At 42.1% G+C, this 19,889-nt stretch overlaps 2 protein-coding genes across 3 annotated transcripts in view; both read right to left on the reverse strand.

Annotated features, from left to right (window-relative positions):
• The window catches only part of LOC308399066 (uncharacterized protein), a 262,268-nt gene that overhangs the window by 3,689 nt on the left and 238,690 nt on the right, over positions 1-19,889 (reverse strand). The window lies entirely within an intron of this gene.
• On the reverse strand, positions 1,352-18,543 carry LOC308398049 (uncharacterized protein). Of its 2 annotated transcripts, none has more exons than XM_080884438.1 (4): positions 18,251-18,543; positions 9,606-9,711; positions 2,812-3,744; positions 1,352-2,486 (listed from the first exon to the last, which is right to left on the reverse strand). In XM_080884438.1, the coding sequence occupies exons 2-4, from the start codon at positions 9,621-9,623 to the stop codon at positions 1,794-1,796; spliced, it is 1,644 nt and encodes a 547-aa protein (XP_080740564.1). In that variant the 5' UTR covers positions 9,624-9,711; positions 18,251-18,543; the 3' UTR covers positions 1,352-1,793. The 2 variants fall into 2 exon arrangements, with proteins under 2 accessions (XP_080740564.1, XP_080740565.1); XM_080884439.1 differs by having other exon boundaries at positions 18,259-18,271.

Raw genomic sequence — 19,889 nt, forward strand, 5'->3', positions numbered from 1 at the left:
ACAGATGTTTCTGTTCAATTCTTAAATCAATTTTTTCAAACACAAACACTATTTTAAAGCTTCTAGAGAGTAAAATATTAATGATAATTATAATAACAATAATAAAAACAAAAGCTCTCAGATCCATCAAACCAAGCAGCAGAAAGAACAATAACTGAAGAGAAAACTTTAACCTTGTAGACTTCATTATGTTCCAGCTGCTCTACAGATGCTGTGACCTCGAACTTAAGCAGGTCGTAAAGTATGTGCAGCTCAATAACTTCATAATCAGACCCTGTGGTATTTAGGCAGCAGAACAACTAAGAATAACAACTACAAATAATGTTTTTAGGTTTCTGTTGTACTGCAAGGTTCTGTACAGGAGAACCAAACCAAGAGCAAACATTACGTCTCATTTACACCTGAGCACGAAGAGCCATCAACATTTAGCAAATTGAATCATCTTTGTTTAGATGCAAGAAGAATCATATAGAAATGAAAAAGTAGAAATAGAAATCCAGAGCAAAGATATCCTCTAATTCAGCGTAGCACATGTGCAGCTGCTGCGATTCACGTAAGCATTCGGCTCGTCGCTGTTGCAGATTTTTCTCTCGCTGTTCTGGCTCACAGCGCTGCAAACACAAAAATAAATATCCCCAAAGGTGTGAAAGGGAGCTAATTAGTAAGAGTATTGTTACTCTCCGCAGGAGTAGTCCAGCAGTAGAAATCAGTCCAATAACAAGGTGTGTAACATCTAGCAGGGTGACAGAAAAACCCAGGGTAACTTCTAAGGACCTCAACGTCTTTCACATTGTGTTTTTTAAACATGCTTCCATTTGTCACTTCAGTCTTTACTCTGAAATACAGGAAGAGAAATCATGGCTGAAACAATTTCTCATGAAACCAGGGGTGTGGTCCAACAGTCAGTTTGGTGAGGAAGGTTCCTAACTGAGAGAAGTGACCCAGAAGTATCTGTGTAGCAGCCACAATGAATCCAGATCATGAGCTTTATTAACTGATCAAAGTCTCTTCTTTCATCTTCTGTATCATTCAGTTTGCATTGGTAATGCCCATTATTGTAATGCTTTTTTAAGACCAGCAAAACTTTATTTCACTTTGGGTTAGCTGGGATAAGTGATGGATGGAGGGAATTTTACTTCAGCCACAGAAATCCTAAACAGGAAGGAGGAGCAGAGTTACAGTGGATCACTATCCAGCAGGGAAACAAGGTTTATTTCAATTTCTTGGCCATGAGTGAGATTTACTGAGTGGGCAAATTAGGGAGACGACACCATCAGATCCCGAGCCCTCCATGTGTTAATCAAGAGACGGCTGCTGTGCTACATCCATAAATAATGAATAAATTAGGAGCTAAAGCTGAAAGGACAGTTTATTTGTACCATCTTCACGTGAACACATTCAAGAACATCACAGATGAAGAAACATTAAAAACTTCCACACTACATAAAGCAAGAAAAATAGTTTTTCTTTCAGGTGGTTTCAGAAAAACAGAAACATCAAACATCTCCAAGACTCTCTTTGAAAGAACTAAAAACCTTTGTTCTCATGGTCCAATCATGAGTGAACTCCCCGATGAAGCCTTGTGTGCTAAAACATGTCAGAGTTTTAAAGGTTAAACATGAGTTTCCAAAACGTTTTGCTGGAGAACAATGAACTATTTGACTGAGTTTCAATCATTTACAGACGAGCAAAACCAGGACAGAGAAAAAAGGACAAAACTGACTCAGTAAAACAACAGAAAAGAAGATCCCATGTAGATCTGTATTATGTAGAAGTTCAGCCCAGCAACCAGTTCAGTTCAACACAAGTTTAAATGATTCTATCTGAACTCTGTGGAGCCTGATCTCAAGCTTTTTGAGTCCGACACAGAAACCAGAGGATCTTTCTGTGTCTTCAGATTCACTGTGATCCAGTGATGGGAGTGATTTCAGCCCTGAGTGATCGCGCTGATGTTTGCACAGAGCAGACAATGAGGTGAATGTTTGGGCACATTGGTAACAGTGAAACAGTTTATTAGTAACGTGGGATCGTTTGTGTGCAGAGTATGAACTGAGATTCCTGAAGCTCTTGTCACACTGGTCACAGCTGTAGTTTCCTTCTATGTGTGTACGTTCATGAATGTTACGATGACCTGACCGTGAGAACCTTCTCTCACAGTGTCTGCACTTGTGTGGTTTCTCTCCTGTGTGGACTCCTTTGTGTGATTTAAGCTTCCATGCAGTGGTGAAGGATGACCCACACTGATCACAGAGGTGCTTTTTAACCCCACTGTGAATCAGTTCATGTTGTTTTAAGTGATGTGATGTGGTGAAGCTTCTCCCACATTCTTTGCAGTATTTCAGTTTGTCTCCAGTGTGTCTACGTTGATGTGTTTTAAGGGCAGCTTGCCGACTGAAAGTTTTTCCACAGAGGTCACAATGAAAGTCTTTCCCACCACCACAGTGATGACAGGGTTGAGAACTGGATCCATCTGTGTCGCTCTGCTTCTAAACAAAGACACAAAGACAGTGTAAGTCAGTCCTTCAACATTTGTATCCTGAACGTCGCCTGAAATAAAGAGCATCTCTGCAGACGTCCAACTACATTTGACTGTTTCAGTTAACACACTCAGTTTACTGGGCTGCAATAACTACAATACTACCACCATAATACTACAGTAATACTAAAATCATAACTGAAAGGAAAATCTGAATAATCACTCAGAGCTGCTTTTCCATGCAGTAGAATTGCTAACATGCTAACACAGTTTAATGAGCAGAGTTGTTCCAAACAGTCAGGCTAAAATGACAAGATAACAATATAAATACATACCTCACAGTAGCTGCACTTGTAGAGTCTCTTTCTGGTGTGGATCTGTTGGTGTTGTCTCAGGTGATGTGGAGCTTTAAAAGTCTTCTCACACAGGTCACATTGATAAGGTTTCTCCTCAGTGTGGGTAAACATGTGTCGTTGTAAGTGTGCGTCTGTTGTAAACTGTTTGCCACACTGTTCACAGCAGTACACATCATGTCTGGTGTGAATGCGTAGGTGTTTATTTCGGTTCCTTCTCTGGCTGAAAGTTTTTCCACAGATGTCACAGCTGTATGCCTTAATTCCAGAGTGGGTAACTAGATGACTCTGTAAGCCGCTACTGTGAGTAAAAGCTCTGCCACACTGATCACAGCTGTATGGCTTAATTCCAGAGTGGGTAACTAGATGACTCTGTAAGTGACTACTGCGAGTAAAAGCTCTGCCACACTGATCACAGCTGTACGCTTTAACTCCACTGTGGATGAGTTGGTGTTTTTTTAGGGAACCCTTCAAGGAAAAAGACTTCCCACACAAGTCACAGCTGAACGGTCTCTCTCCAGTGTGGATGACCTGATGCTGTTTTAGTGAAGCCTTCAGAGTAAACTCCATCCCACACTCGTCACAGCTGTATGCCTTAATTCCAGAGTGGGTAACTAGATGCTTCTGTAAGCTGCTACTGTGAGTAAAAGCTCTGCCACACTGATCACAGCTGTACGCTTTAACTCCACTGTGGATGAGTTGGTGTTTTCTTAGGGAAAGCTTGAAGGAAAAAGACTTTCCACACAAGTCACAGCTGAACGGTCTCTCTCCAGTGTGGATGACCTGATGCCGTTTTAGTTTAGCCCTCACAGTAAAACCCTTCCCACACTCGTCACAGGTGTGTTTTTTCTCTCCCTTTCTTCTGTGAGGTTTGTCGGCCTCCTGAGAGCGCTGACTTCTGGCTCCATGTTGGTCCTGCAGTGACAGAGATACAAACAGAGGCAGTGAGTGAAATGCAGTCGTGGAACAAACTCAACCTTCAAACTCCATTAACACTAGTTTTAAACCTGAAGGTGGAGCGTGGCACCAAACACCTTAAAGGTCTCTTATCCCCACCTGCTGGTAGTTCTAACACATTACATCCAACCTGCTGTTAAAGATAATTCTCTCACCCCCGTTCTCTGCGGCCTGCTGGAGCGGGGGGGCTAGGAGGAGTTGGCCGTCCGGCTGCGGTCTGGGGCCTCCCTGCTGCTGCAGAGTCGGGGCGGTCTGCCTCTCCCCACCGCAGGGAAAAGGGTAACACCACCTGGGTCTGGGTGCAGTTCCCCCCTCCAGGGGCAAGGGTACCTAGACCCGGTTTGTAGAGTACGCTTGGGGAGTGTGATCGCGTATACAGTGTCTCTTTATATTTGTCTCCACCTCGGTTGAGTGTGAAGTGCACATGAGAGCATGAGGGTGGGAATGGATGTTTGTGTCTGTGTGTGCCTGTATGTTTGTATTTATATGTCAGGTTGGGTATCAGACACCACCTCTCTGGGGACATCTCGGGCCTTCCAAGGTTTGGAGGCCTATCTCCACCCACCACCACTTCCCCTGCCGGTGGCGGACTCCCTCAGGTGTCGGTGCGTTGGTGGTTCTTTGTATCTGGGGGTGGGCGTCCGGGTACACACCGGCTCACTCCTTGGCGGCTCGCTCGGGCCATTTCAGAGGTGACCGAGCCCCAGGCCGAGACACTCAGGCACAGCTGGCTGCCGGCGGAGCCCACGGGCGCATCACTGCAACTCCCCCTGGCTTCTGCTCCGCGGCTGCTGAATGAGCCCTCATCTGGGACTCTGCTTAGCTCTTACTGGGACAGTGGCGCAGCTGCCCCTCTGTGGGTCTTCCTTGGTCTCTTGTGTTCTGGGGGCCCCTGGATGTCTGGAGTTTTGATCTCCATACCCGCTTGATACCATAAAGGACAGGGCTGTGGCTCCCCACACTCCCTAGCAGATCATTACATGGAGAAACCTTTGGAATGCAAGCATGCTGATCCACACAGGTATGCACACATGGGTATTCACAGACGCGGACTAAAGCTTTCTTGGCTGCTGCCTCAAAGCACACTGTGCGCTGTCTATCTTGCGTGCTGAACAATATCGTCTATTATTTAATAATAACTATTGATATCTATGACTAGCTAGTTTATTGTGATGGTGCTTTTTTTTTTCTATTATTATGTTGCTCTTTGTTGTTTGCTGTCTCCTCTGTTTGTTTTTTTGTTTTTTTTCTCCATACAGGTGACCCAGGAGTTTTTTTTGTTGTTTGTTTTTTTTTTCTCTCTTCCCCCCCTTCTCACCGTCTCTTCTCCCCTTTGGTTTTCTTTCTTTCATTCTTTCCCCTGTCCTATTAAAAAAAAAAAAAAAGATGACAAAGGATGAACTGAAGCTCCGCCATCACGTGATGTCGCATACTGCTGTTTCTGATGTCACTTAAATAAAAAAAAAAAAGATAATTCATGACTGTTCAAACACTAAAATCATGCCCATCCCTCCTGATTGTACACACACACACACACACACACACACATTATTTTATAATTTAGATTATTTTGTTGTTTCCTATTACATATTTCTATAATTTGTATAGATTTATACAGAATTATTCAGTGATAATAAATCCTATGTTTGTTTATTCTAAAGGAACCCCGTTAGCTTCCACAACAGATGTTGCTCGTCTTCCGTCAAATACTCACATAAAATATTACACAATAAAGTGGATTCAAGATATCCACATAATCTCACTCTTACATCCACAGTGAGGTTTCACAATTGTTCAAATATAAGCAATCAATAATAATAATATCAATAACATTGAGGCACATTACACAAATTTCAAAAACAAATCATGTCTTACAATATTTACAACAACTAAAAGCTCTGTAAATCGGCTTTTAAGTGTTCATTGAAGTTTTGAATAATTCTCTAATTTTTTAAGGCAACTTATTCCACTTAAAAGTTGCTCTAAATGTAACAGTTTTACAAAACGTTACTTTTAACTCGAGCATTTACTAAGTTGCAGCTTGTTGAAAACTGTGTAATATGATGATGTATTTCATCTGGATACTGCAGCTGAGCAGAATAAATGTGGTGTGTTTAACAGAATTGCTTTCTTTAGAACTACAAGTAAGCCATAGAATATTTTAGCCTGTACAGGAAGCCAAGAAAGGTTATTATGCATTTGATCAATATTAGTATAGTATGAACATCTTCACACTAACCTGGACGCCTTATTCTGGACTAACTGAAGTCTGTTAAGATCTGTCTTATTAGCTGCTGACCAAATGATTGAACAATACTCCAGATGAGACATTACTAGTGCATTAATGACATCTTTCATAATGAAGAAGTGATACACAAAGAGCATTTCATAGCCATAGCTATGCCTTGTCGGCAGAGTTATGTGACATTAGTGATGTTTGTACTTTCAGCGTTAACTTGGTTTTAAAGCCTTTAAAATATACGCCGTTCAATAGTCGACCTTCATCTGACAGAGAATGTGATGATTTTGTGGATAATTAAAGTCAGTCATATATCCACAAACACAACAAGCTGAAAGTCAGTGATGCTGCTTGGTTTGCAGTCCTGAACATCACGGCACAAGCAGGATTCACTGCACTGTTAATGTTAATGTTAGCTGTGTTATATTGCTGCCTCTGTTCGGTGGTGTCGAGCCAAACGCACTTTAACGTGTGTTTGAACGAGCTGACGGTTCACTCGTTAAGCTGAAAGAAAGATGCTTTAATCACAGCAGTCACACATGTGTCCACTGCACCATCTGGAACTCTTCTTGTTTACACTCGTAATAACACAAACACTAAATCCTGCTTCTCTGGTGCTGTTGTGTAGCAGTGTGTACACCTGAGACTGTCACCTGTCTGTCTGTCCTGCACTCTCTCTGTTTCTTTCTCTCTGATTGTGGAATAAAAGTATGAACATGTGTTTATAAGTTACACTTGTGTTTGAATCCTGCAGCTTATCACACATTTGATTTCCATGTGTGACGACTGCAAGTGTCCAGAGTGAGGACAGACTGAGGGAGCCACTGCTGCACATCATCTGTGAGGCTTTGCAGCCCTGATGATCCACCAGGACAAACTCAGCAGTGTGTGAGGAAGAGGAGGAGGAAGAGCCAGCAGCAGCTGACAGATGGAGAGAATAGACAGACTGTTCCCTGTTTGTGAAGGACTGCTAGGAAAGTTTAACATAACTGTCTGTCCTGAATCAGTGTTGGTCAAGTTACTTGAAAAAAGTAATCAGTAACTAATTACTGATTACTTCCCAAAAAAGTAATCCCGTTACTTTACTGATTACTTATTTTCAAAAGTAATTAATTACTTAGTTACTTATTAAAAACAGATTCTACATAATCCATCATATAAAATGTAATCAAATGGAAAAGTCTCTTTTTTTAAACTTGTTTTATTAGTTTTAATCTTTTAACTTTATGCATCAAGCAAAAATTTAATTATATGCAACATTCTCTGACTTGAATAAATTAGTTTAACATTGAAACCTATTTTCTGCACATTCCAGCACATAAAATAAAATATTTGTTGTGTTTACACTCAGTCTTTCAAATAGATGCAAGTAAAACACAGCAGAACATAAATAAAGTCAAAGGCTCAGCGGTCCTGTTGCTCTATTTTCACCTGTAAAGCAGGAGTTGGGTAGGCGGAGGTTTACCCTGGTGCAGGTGTGCCGCGGTCAGTGGAAGAATCCGCAAGTTTCTCTGTGAGTTTCCCATTACGTCGTTGCGCACTTGGTGCTTGCTTGGAAGTTTAGGGTTTCTTTTCCGCTGTAAAAAGAAGTTTTCTTCCCACGCACGATGGACGCTAATGTTTTTGTCACTTCTTATGGAATCAAACTCAAAGTAAGGTCAGTACTTCCACGCTTTAAACGCTGCACGCTCATACTCTCTCCCACAATCGATATATGATCCAATGTTGATCTCCACACAGCTGTTGTCACTAACGGCGCACTCGCTTACGTCACTGTCGTGAGACATTCTCGTAAAGAAATCACGGTTTTAGTAACGCAGCGTTCCTACGGGAAAGTAACGGTAATCTAATTACCGTTTTTGCAATAGTAATCCCTTACTTGGGTTACAAGTAACGCGTTACTGCCCATCTCTGGTCCTGAATCAGTCTTATTAGGTAATGTTCAAATAATGTGATCATCCCAGTGTTTCCAGTGTGGGAGAAAGTACTCAGGGCCTTCAAGTTACACACTATGAAAGGCAGCAACAAGTTTAATGTTCAGAAACCTAAAGTCTGTATCAGCAGCAGAATGGAGCTAAAAATAAATGTTGGTTTCAGTTCTATGAAGCTTTGAGTATTTTGGATCAGCAGCTGCTGTGTTTGTTGCATCATATTGCTGTAACTGTTTATATGCTTTATATATTCTGAGCTAAGTTGATCTATAGTGTTACATCATATTCTATAAGGATGTTATGTGTTTGTAGACTTTCTGCCCAGTTTGACCCATTTAGCAGAAGTCAGCCTGTTTAAGGCTCTGATATCTATTCTGTGTGACTTACAGCAGTTATGACATGGTCTGATTTTCTCACCCAATAAAGGAATATTTCATATATCAGTCTACTCTTCATTCTATCAGACACAGTTATCACAGCTCCTACATTTGCTTTTTACACATATATGTAAGCACTGAGCCACATTTAGTACCAACATATTAAATGAACAATATTTGTCTCTTATATATGATACATCTGTATACACACTGTCACAGATACTTGTCTGTGAGTGAAGTGATTAATATAATAACTATAATATTGGCCATATTATATTTACATTACCACAGTGAGATGACTTTAGTCTCATGAACAACAGCAGCTAATTGTTATTTACAGCTAATCTTAAACGACTGTTCAGCACAGAAATGAAGCCCAACAATCATGTTTCACAGTCCTGTGGTCTCAGCCTCAGATACTCATCAAATCACACAGAGCTCATGTAGAAACAAATGAACTAAATATGTTCTCCTTCATTTCTGTCAAACAAAGCTGTATGAAACGTTTCTAGCTGTTAGTATCATGGTTGCTAGGCAACCTGGGCAGCGCGACGGAGGCTAGACGTCCCATTTCACGAGCCTACGAGCCTCGCACTTCGGCCTTAGCGGTCTTTGAGTACGCGGCCCTTGAGGACTTTAAAGCTGCAGAACCTGAATCGGGATACAGCCATGATGATCTCCAGCCTCGTGCTCGCCAACATTCTCACCTGAGTTAAGAAGACGATCACTGAAATGGTCTCAGCAGGTCCTTTGATGACAGCAATGAAATGCAGTGGTAAGGCTTTTTGGGGATTAAGTTCGTTTTCATGGCAAAGAAGGACGATGCAGTTCATCTGATCACTCCTCATAACATTCTGGAGTGCAGGCAAAATGCTATTATAAAAACTTAAGCAGCAACTTCTCCAGGTTCCAATATTTATGCAATTCTCAAACCTTTTGGCCACGACTGTATAACCTCTTCTGAAGTTTAGTGGATATTATACATGGTTATGCTCAGGATGTGTCGGCCAGTTTCCACTGGAAACGCCTTTTGGTTAAACTGTCAGCGAGGAATTTGCATTTGCACTGTTACATTTTTATATAACTTTAATGCACATAAACAACAGCTGCTTGTTTCAGTGAAAATACATTGATGGGTTTTTAATAAAGTTGTGCAGCTGGAAAGTATTTTGTCTGGTGTCAATTCTATCGTCAGCTACATCGTTATGGCAAATGTTCAAATGTATATGGTGATAAATATCTTTGGTCATATGGTCGTGCTCTGTCTGTCACCTTCTGTGTTGAGCTCATTGTTTCCTCTGTAGTGGCTGAGCTGAGTCCAAGTAGCTGAAAATGTTCCTCTGCTGCTCCGTCAGACTCTCCTCCTCCTGCTGATCAGCTGGGACACAAAACAGATCTTTGTTAAGCTCCACACTGCACTGAAGACTCAAAGTGTCTCATATGTTCATCTGACAAGTAAAAGAACACATTTTTGTTTCCCGAGGTGGGCAACTTGTTGGAAACAAACACAAAAGGTTTGAGCACTGATACCTGCCATTGCTGGCATTGAAAGATGCAACGCCAGCAATGTGGATTGTCAAGACTCAAACCAATCATCAGGCAAAAACAACAGAGATCAAATGTACCGCATTTTGATCCGGGACGTAATCTGCATGAAAACAAGCGCTCACTCTTCCTGCTCAACAAATGACAAGGGCGGAGCCTTATACCACGTGTTACAGAAGCTGTGCCGTGTGATGCTAAAATTAGCAGGGAAAAAACCACGGAGAGCACGTCAGGGATGACAAGAAAGTGACAGGAGAAAATCCGTCCCGGTCAACCACCCAAACATCAATAACGGGAACCTTATACAGCACTTCCCTATACACGTCGAACTCCCGCAGGCACAAAGACATTACGGAGGCTATCACTTATCACCTGACCAAAGATATGGCTCCATCAACACTGTGCAAAACGAGGGATTTAGGAAAACGATCAACACCCTAGACAAACGCTACACAGTGCCGTCCCGCAACTATTTTTCTATTGTTGCACTACCTGCTCTGTACACGCAGCGTCGAGCAACGGTGGAGACGGAATTTCAAGCAGGACAACATTTTGCTGCAACAACAAAACGTGAGACATTTGTTGTTTTATGTTTATTTATTGTTATGAGAGAATCATGATCTCAATTCTAAGCCAAAAAATCGTGATTCTCATTTTATGCAAAATCGTGCAGCCCTAACATTAACACAAAACTATTGTTTCACCAGAGAAACACACATGAAGAGAGAGAGAGAGACAATAACAGCTACCAAACAGTCGTCATAATTCGTCACACGATGAGAAAAGGACAAATCAACAAGTAACAATGACTAATTAATATTAAAATCTGTAACATAATGTATTGTTTGGAGTTTAGTCTGACTGGTTCAGGATGACCTGCCATTATCCAATCACACGTCTGCTTACCTGCATCTTTTCTCTTTTTTCTAACCTGAGCACCTGATGGCTTTGAACTTTTGTTGTCCATCTTCCATTGGTTTGAATTTTGCGCTCCAGTACAAACACAAATCCCCCAACCTGAGGATCAGCACAATTAACCTAACAGCAGGCACGTGCAGGGGGGGGGGGGGGGGGGGGGGGTTAGAGGGGCTTGAGCACCCGCCCCTTTCCTGATGGGTGCCCAAGGTGCCCTTTTGTTGAGGCAACTTTTTTTTTTAAAATATTATTATTATTTTTTTAATGTGTGTGTGTGCGGAGTCCTGTCTGTGCCCCTCAACAATAATATTTAACTATTAATCACAGTTTCGCTAAATAAAAGGATCTGGCTTGCATCAGTCACATGATCACATTTAACCAATGATCACCCTTGACAGCAGAACGCGGTGGTTACGAGCCGGGAACGAGCTCACAAAGAGCACGCGCATTTGTTGCGGTCCGGAGCTGTAGGAGAAACACAAGTTAACTCAGAGACACAGACTGATGCCACACAACCAGTAAGTAGGTGCACAGCGGGCACTGTAGTGTGTAGCACCCAGGAGTATTAGCTTATTACGTACACGTTGGTAAGCTGTCTTGTTGCTACTGACGAACTGAAACAAACGAGCGTGCTGTGTGTGCAACAGCGCGACAAACATTACCTGTCCTTTTATTAACTGTACAGGTTAATAACTCGTACAGCGTAACTAGCATGACGGAGTTTATATACTGCTGGGCGGGTGCTATGAAGTTACTGATAGTAAATTTTATTTTATGCTTAAGGTTAGTTTCTCAAATTTCTCAAAATCTTAACAAATTGTGCCAATCCTTACATGTTGCACCAGCTGATTTATCATCAAAAGTGGAGAAGTCTGTGACAGAGGAGACAGAAGAGCAGCAGAGAGAGATGGAAGAGCAAGAGAGAGAGATGGAAGTGCAAGAGAGAGAGATGGAAGTGCAAGAGAGAGAGATGGAAGAGCAAGAGAGAGAGATGGAAGAGCAAGAGAGAGAGATGGAGCAAGAGAGAGAGATGGAAGAGCAAGAGAGAGAGATGGAAGAGCAAGAGAGAGAGATGGAGCAAGAGAGAGAGATGGAAGAGCAAGAGAGAGAGATGGAAGAGCAGGAGAGAGAGATGGAAGAGCAAGAGAGAGAGATGGAAGTGCAAGAGAGAGAGATGGAAGAGCAGGAGAGAGAGATGGAAGAGCAGGAGAGAGAGATGGAAGAGCAAGAGAGAGAGATGGAAGTGCAAGAGAGAGATGGAAGAGCAAGAGAGAGAGATGGAAGTGCAAGAGAGAGAGATGGAAGAGCAAGAGAGAGAGATGGAAGAGCAAGAGAGAGAGATGGAAGAGCAGGAGAGAGAGATGGAAGAGCAAGAGAGAGAGATGGAAGTGCAAGAGAGAGAGATGGAAGAGCAAGAGAGAGAGATGGAAGAGCAAGAGAGAGAGATGGAAGAGCAGGAGAGAGAGATGGAAGAGCAGGAGAGAGAGATGGAAGAGCAAGAGAGAGAGATGGAAGTGCAAGAGAGAGATGGAAGAGCAAGAGAGAGAGATGGAAGTGCAAGAGAGAGAGATGGAAGAGCAAGAGAGAGAGATGGAAGTGCAAGAGAGAGAGATGGAAGAGCAAGAGAGAGAGATGGAGCAAGAGAGAGAGATGGAAGAGCAGGAGAGAGAGATGGAAGAGCAAGAGAGAGAGATGGAAGAGCAAGAGAGAGAGATGGAAGAGCAAGAGAGTGAGATGGAGCAAGAGAGTGAGATGGAAGAGCAAGAGAGAGAGATGGAGCAAGAGAGAGAGATGGAAGAGCAGTAGAGAGAGATAGAAGAGCAGGAGAGAGAGAGCCAGGGCATCGATGACTTTGCTCGCCCTGAACCTGCCATATTACAGGCCTTCTTAGATTACCACCCACAGCAGAACAGTAGCAGTGCAGTTGTGATGAGGGTGTTCAGCTGTAAAGATGGCACCAACAGGAAGTGGCTTACTTATTGCAAAGAACGCCATTTATTGTTCTGCTTTGTGTGTCTGGCATTTGCAAGGCTGACTGACACCAGCACATTTATAACAGGCACGAGTGACTGGCGACATATACATCTGCGCACAGAGGAGCATGAAAAGAGCAATACACACCAGACCTGTGCTGAAGCTTTTTTCTTAAGGTGCTCAAAAGGCAACATCAGGAGCTCGTTTGCTGGCAGTCAGTTGTCAGCTCACAGAGCACAAGTGAAAAAGAGACGGCAAGTTTTAGAGCGTATAGTGGATGTGATCAAAGTACTTGGGAAGAGGGGACTCAGCTATAGGCATGTGGAGAATGAGGCTGCATACACTTTAGGTGATAACACCATCGATCATGGTAACTTTCTGGAACTGATTGTGTTATTAGGCAAGTATGATATGTGCCTTGGAGAACATTTGAATGACTGCATTGAAAAAAGCAAGAAGTTGCATCAGACCAGTGGATCAAGAGGTAGAGGATCTCTCATCACCCTACTCTCCAAAACAACTGTCAACTCAGTGATTGATGCACTTGGCCATCTCCTTCAAGAGAGCATCGCCAGTGATGTCCAGAAAGCTGGGATGTTTTCTGTTCAGCTAGACACAACCCAAGACATCACAGGTTATGATCAGTGTTCAGTAATCATCAGGTATGTTACTGAGTCTGTGCAGGAGAGGCTTGTCTCCATAGTGAGGTGCGAAGCATCCACGGGGCAGTACTTTGTAAACTTGCTTTCTGGAGTTTTAGAGCATCTGAATCTAGACAAGGCCATGTGCACTGGGAATGCAACAGATGGTGCTTCAAATATGCAGGGCCAGTACAAAGGCTTTTCAGCACTTATGACTGCCCAGTCTCCAACTCATGTGCATGTGTGGTGCTATGCACACATACTTAATCTTGTGATTGCTGACACAACACAAAGTGTCATTGAAAGTGGATCACTCTTTAATTTACTTAATGACATAGCTGTGTTCATCAAGGAGTCCTATCACAGGGTTAATCTGTGGGAGAAACAAACCGAAAACACAAGACACAGATGCCTCAGTCCAATAGGTGAGACACGGTGGTGGGCCAAGCATGATGCCCTCCAGAAAATCTTTGGACATTTTGGAAAACCAGATGATGGCCTCTTCGTTGATGTAGTGCTGACGATGGAAGCCATTGAAAAGAGGGAAAAAGAAAAGCCAGCTGTTTGTGCCAAAGCACGAGGCTTTAAAGAGTCTCTTGAAGCATGAAACTGTGTTAACAGCACAGATATTTCTTAGAGTGTTTGAGCAAACAACTCCTCTGTCAAAGTACCTCCAGTCAAAGGGGATGGACATTCTCTCTGCCCATCATATGGTGACTGCCACACAAGATGGCCTCAAAAGTATTGCCAGGGACTTTCCAACTGTGAAGACAGCTGCAGACACATTTGTGAAACAGACAAATCAAAAACTAGAAGAGAGGGAGAACAACACAGACATGGAAGTGGAGGCTGAACTACCTAAAAAGAGAGCCAAAAGGAGAAAAGGCATGGCCGGAGAGATGCCTGAAGATGAGTTGCAAATCAATGCTGAGAAATCATATGAGGTGAAAGTGCACAACATCATCCTGGACAGTTATTGAAGCAATCCACAGACGATTTGTCATACATGGCCCTCTTCTTGCCGATTTGGCATGGTTGGACCCCAGGAAGTTTAGCCAGGTCAGAACAGTTTCTCTTCCAAGTAATGCATTTCAGAACCTCAGCGCCTGTCTACTTAAATTTGACAGCAGGGCTACAGTTAATAACCTTCAGTCAGAACTGAAACGTTTTGCTGAACAGTGGGAAAGGCTTAAGACATCACATGTAGATGAGTACACGACCAGAACAGCAAAGGACAGATCTGAAGAATGGGACGAAGAAAGTGAAATTGTGACCGAAAGCTGTGGTACTTGCAAAAATTGCCCACTGTGCTGCTATCAAATACTCAGGCGGTTCAACATGCTGTCTGATGCCTATCGTCTCCTTGGGCTGGCATACAAGTACCTGCTGACCCTCTCCCTCACTCAGGTTGCCTGTGAAAGAACGTTCTCTACACTCAACTTCATTAAAAGCAGACTCCGAAGCAGCCTGTCTGCAAACAAGCTGGAGATGTTTATGCTGATGGCCACTGAAAAGGACATTCTCATGTCATTGGACTCTGACATGGTCATTGACAGGGTAGCTGAGAAGAGTGACCTGCTGAGAAAGCTCCTTTTGTAACCTGGTGAGGTGAAATAAAAATGAGCAAAACATTCCTAATTATCTATTGTTAATATTAAATTCAGCTTTATTGTTATTGCCTAAATGAATACGTTTAGTATCTACCTTCACTTCAAACAAGTCAAGTGATTGGTAAATGCTTAGAATTTGTCCATCTTAATAGATAGAATAAATATGAGATTGGAGTATTAGGCATTTATAAACATATATTCTTACAGTCTTAATCTGTCATTGTTTCATTTCAGATGCTGTCAGTCATTTTAGGAGGACTGAAGTGTGTTCATTTTAAGTAAGTACTATATGGAATATGATTCAACCATTTTTCTAGAGTAAGCATACCAGTACTGTCATCGTCTGAAAAAATCTATTAAGTACAATTCTTTCTCAACCTTCACTGTCTGTCCTTTCACTTCATAAAGGTTTCCATGTCTTAAGATATGTTCAGTGTTGCTGCTGTGGAAGTGTTGTAGGTGACCTTTTATTGATGAGTGAATAGTCTTTGGTGATACAATTCAATCATAATCTGTCCTTTATAGATTTTAATATTCATCTAATCTTTATTCCTTTCTGTCCTGTTTGTCAGGGTCTGATCATACATTGTTTGTTTAAGAGGTTCGAGACCGTTCAACTTTTTAAGTTCATCAACGTAAGTACTAGTGTATATGATTTCTCTAATTCCTTTCTGGAATAAAGATGCCAGTACTGTGATCATCTGAGCAAGTCCATCAATTGCCATTCACAGTTCTTTGTCCTTTCACTTGTGTCCTGTTTTTCAGGGTCCCATATAATTTCTTCAGAAGTAAGTACTGTATATGATGCCAGTATTTTCCCATATTTTCTAGATACTGTATTAGTACTGTGTGTAAAATGCCATCAAAAACTCAATTAAGTGTTATTCTTATTCTTCTTTCTCCTCTTTCTTTCTCTGTCTCCTTTCATATTTAAAGGTTGCTGTGTTAACAAAATATATTGTGCTACCATTCTGTTTTCTATTGTTTTGGTAAATAAATACTTTATGAAAATATCCCTAAATCTGTCATTTATTAATTTTAATATTAATTAATGATCATGTCTCACCTCTAGTGTTCTTGGTCTTAATTTCAGGTTTCTACCATGTGTTGTAGATAGTTCAGGAGGTTAACTCTACCAAGCAGTCTTTTTGTTTCCGCTATGTACTGTTTAAAATCCCGAATAGGGAGAATGGTGTAGGTTTAACTTTATTAGATTGATACATATATACCAACAAGGCAGTGTACATCAAAGCAGTTGTTTTCATGCAAAGGCTTTATGGTTTTTCCTATAGCGATTGACAGACCACGTGACTTTGCGCATTGCATGCCGGGAACTCCTGGCAAAACAATCCAAGTACCGCATCAAATACAAGCATTTGCAATTGCAGCACCGCAAAACGTTCATTCTCCGGTTCCAATACCTTCTTGTTTTTTCTTTGCCGCACAAAAAAGGAATGTACAAAACGACGGAGAACAATGCCGGTCCGTACAAAGACAGACTCGACGAAAAGACAAAGAAAAGATACGAGGAAAAATCAAAGGAGTGAAAGGGTCAGACCCTTACGAGCACACAGAGGGACAAAAGACGTTAGCGTGCTGCCCAACTTTCACCACGCTCAGATTTATAATTATACGGTTCTTGGAGTGAGTGCATACACTCATGAAGTTTAGTAACTTCAGGTCACTGCAACAAGCCCAGGTACAGTTTACCGACGGATGGGTACAGGACCTTGAAATGCACCGAAAGACCATCGTACAAACAAACGTAAGTTTACCTTTGTTCGTCTCACAAATCGTCGTCATAAGTACACATTCGTTAACCGTGTATTAATATAACCTTTGAGCTCAACGGTAATTAATTAGTAGTGGAAAAATAATTGTAATATTTGAGCCATTTCTGCTGTCCAACTACTTCTTACAAAATACATTTTTAATGTTAATTAGCTTCTTGCCATTTTTTGTGTTTCTTTTTATCGCTGTGTAACTGAGTTCAATTGAAAGCCTGCATGCGCTAGTACCGCTTGCCAAAAGTTCCCAGAATCCTTTGCGGTTTTATCCATGAATGACGTCACATTTTTGGTGGGCCGGTCTCCAGTCAAAATGCCCGGGCCGATTTTTTGTCCCAGTCCAGCCCTGCCTGCCCTCCAGCACTATCCACAGCAACCCCTCAACAGCAACATTGTACCCATCAGGTAAAGCATCGGCTACGTTTGCTTTGTCTTGTTGCCCATATTAGACTCTTGATGAAAGTGTGTTGTTGTTATTCAGCCTGGTTCAATGTGCCCCTTTTTAACTTTGAGCACCCGCCCCTTTAAACCTCTCTGCACGGCCCTGCCTAACAGACCTACACCTTAGTTCACAGATTCACTTTGTCTAAGGTTGATTTCTGGGATTTCACACAACCCAGGATTCAGATCGTGAATCCATGATGGGCTTGGATTTACATCATTATAAATGAAATGTGCTCTACTTGGAAGCAGCCGGCCCCGCCCCTTTTGACGGGTTGTGTGAGACTTTAAATCATCAAACTGTAAATTATAAATTTAAATTGTTATTGATCCTTTACCCCGAGTCCTAAAGTGTAGATTTATTTTCTTACTCTTCTTATATTTATTGTTTGTTTACTTGCACCGCTGTAACTGCAGCCTCGTCGTCTCGTCTCTCTATATGCTGGACTGTCTGTAGCGGAGATGACAATAAAGTTTACTTTGACTTCAGCAGCGCGCAGGCGCACCGAGGGCTCTCGCGCTCACTTTATAGAATGTAGAAAAAACATCGGTGCAGATTATAAGTCTGTATCATAATATCTGTTTGTTGTTTTTATTTTGTTTTGCGAGTTGGTTATTAGATGCCGCTCCAGCCAGCCAGAGACTCCCCGCCGCCCCGCCCTCTCCTCCCTGTGCCGCCAGCAGCAGGCGCACCTCGCAAACGGAGGGCGCCCTTACTCCCAGCAAATGGCTGATAGAAAACCGATCGGTGCCTACGAATTTCCCAATATGCGCTGGCATGACGTCGGGGAAGCATGGGTACGACCGATTATTTTATTTTTTTCTTGCCCGTGATGCCCCCCCCACCACGATGCATTCTATTGGTTTGCACACTTACACACACCCAGCTGTGGTTTCCTGTTTTGCTGGACTCTGGAGAGCCCCGCCTTTAACGCTCTTCTCTCACAGAGAGCAACAGAAAACTTGGAAAAACTCCAGATTGACTGAACTCAGTTCAAAGTTACCTTGACACCTTTAGATGTGAGACGTAGTGATGGTCCGCTTGAAGCTGACGCTCCGGTGCGTGTGTCAGAAAGATCAACGCGCTGCTTCAGAAGCACCGTGTCGAGGCTTGATTCGTTTGGCCAGAGTCACGTGATCAGTGACGTCTGAAGCTTCGTTTAGAACGTACCTTTTTTTAAATCGAACTTTATTGAAACACAATGAGTATACAACATACAAACAGATGAAGTTTACAAAAGAACAGAACATGAACATACAGAACCAGGAGTAAAAAAATTATGATATGAGTAGGCGAAAAAAATCAACATATAAATATTGTTCTGAGAGGCTTTTTGTTGGTTGAGTCTGAAATTGATTGTATGTACAATTCATATCCTTATAAAAAGGCAGAAATATGGTGTTTTATTAATAAACTTACATTCATGGATATAAAATAGCTAAAAGTATTAACAAATATTTTATAAAAAAACCATTTATCATTCTTCCTGGGGACCTTAAAGAAACAGAATAAAACATTTTCCCATCGTAAAGAAAACTCCCTTAAAATATGGACAATAACAAAACTGCTAAATTCTTCCAGAATCTCTGTGTAGAGGAACCAAAAGAGATGTGCCACAGTTTCTGGATGATCCCCACAGAAAGTTCAATTAGTATTTATGTCTCTTTTAAATGTCACCATATAGTGACTGGCTGGGTCACATTTATGAAGAATTTTATATGAGATTTCCTTCACCTTGTTCACAACTAGATATTTATGGGATCATCCAGACTGTCTTCCAGGTGATATCTGGAACATGTCGGTTCCAGTAAGATATTCTATATATGGGAGAGACATGATATCTTCTTGGAATAAACTACGTATTCTCTTATTGCTGTTACTAAGTTCCTGTGAAAAGCAGATTTTTCCCACTGCTGACTCAGCTGGATCAGGGAGAGTGACTGAGGCAGATATTGAGCTGTCAGTGTTTTTATATAACATTAAAGTCCCTGAGGGTATGGCACCAAGCACCATTGAGAATTCCCCAACACTGACGGGAAAATTATATAGTGTAAGGAATTCATTGTAAGTAAGTAGTATTCCCTCGTTAAATTTTAAAACTTAGTAGCGGCCGCCATTGTTGGCAGCTGAAATTTGGCTGGGCCGCGCTATGAATTCTGGGATATGGTGGGCCACGAAGGACACACCCGACCCATCCTTCAAACTCGGGGGAATGAAGGACGCATTTGAAGGAGTCGAGGAATCGGGACAGCCTTCGTCGCCTGGCTGTGACGTCATCGGCCTTCAAATGCGGCCTCCGGAGGATGCAGCCGACGTTTTGGGACACAGCTTGTGTGTCTTTGTTGGTCATGTGACCTCCCAGGGACTACACATGGAAACGAGCAGTTTAGCTCAAATCTGGCAGGTTTCCATCGTCTGTTTTTGTCCTGATGTCCATGAACATGAACACTGTCCCTGTCAAACACGTCCAGATAATCTGATCCAGTGTTGTTCTTCTTCTGTGGTGTTTGTGATGGAGCTGCTGATCCTGATGTCCTCCACCAAGGGGGCAGCAAATTCAGCTGACTGTCATCATTTATTAAAAAGATGTAACAATGTGACATAATGCAATATAATAGTGTCAGTTACACATTGTGGGTTGC

Source organism: Rhamphochromis sp. 'chilingali' (assembly GCF_963969265.1).
Source record: "Rhamphochromis sp. 'chilingali' genome assembly, chromosome: 1".
NCBI classification, from domain to species: Eukaryota; Metazoa; Chordata; class Actinopteri; order Cichliformes; family Cichlidae; genus Rhamphochromis; species Rhamphochromis sp. 'chilingali'.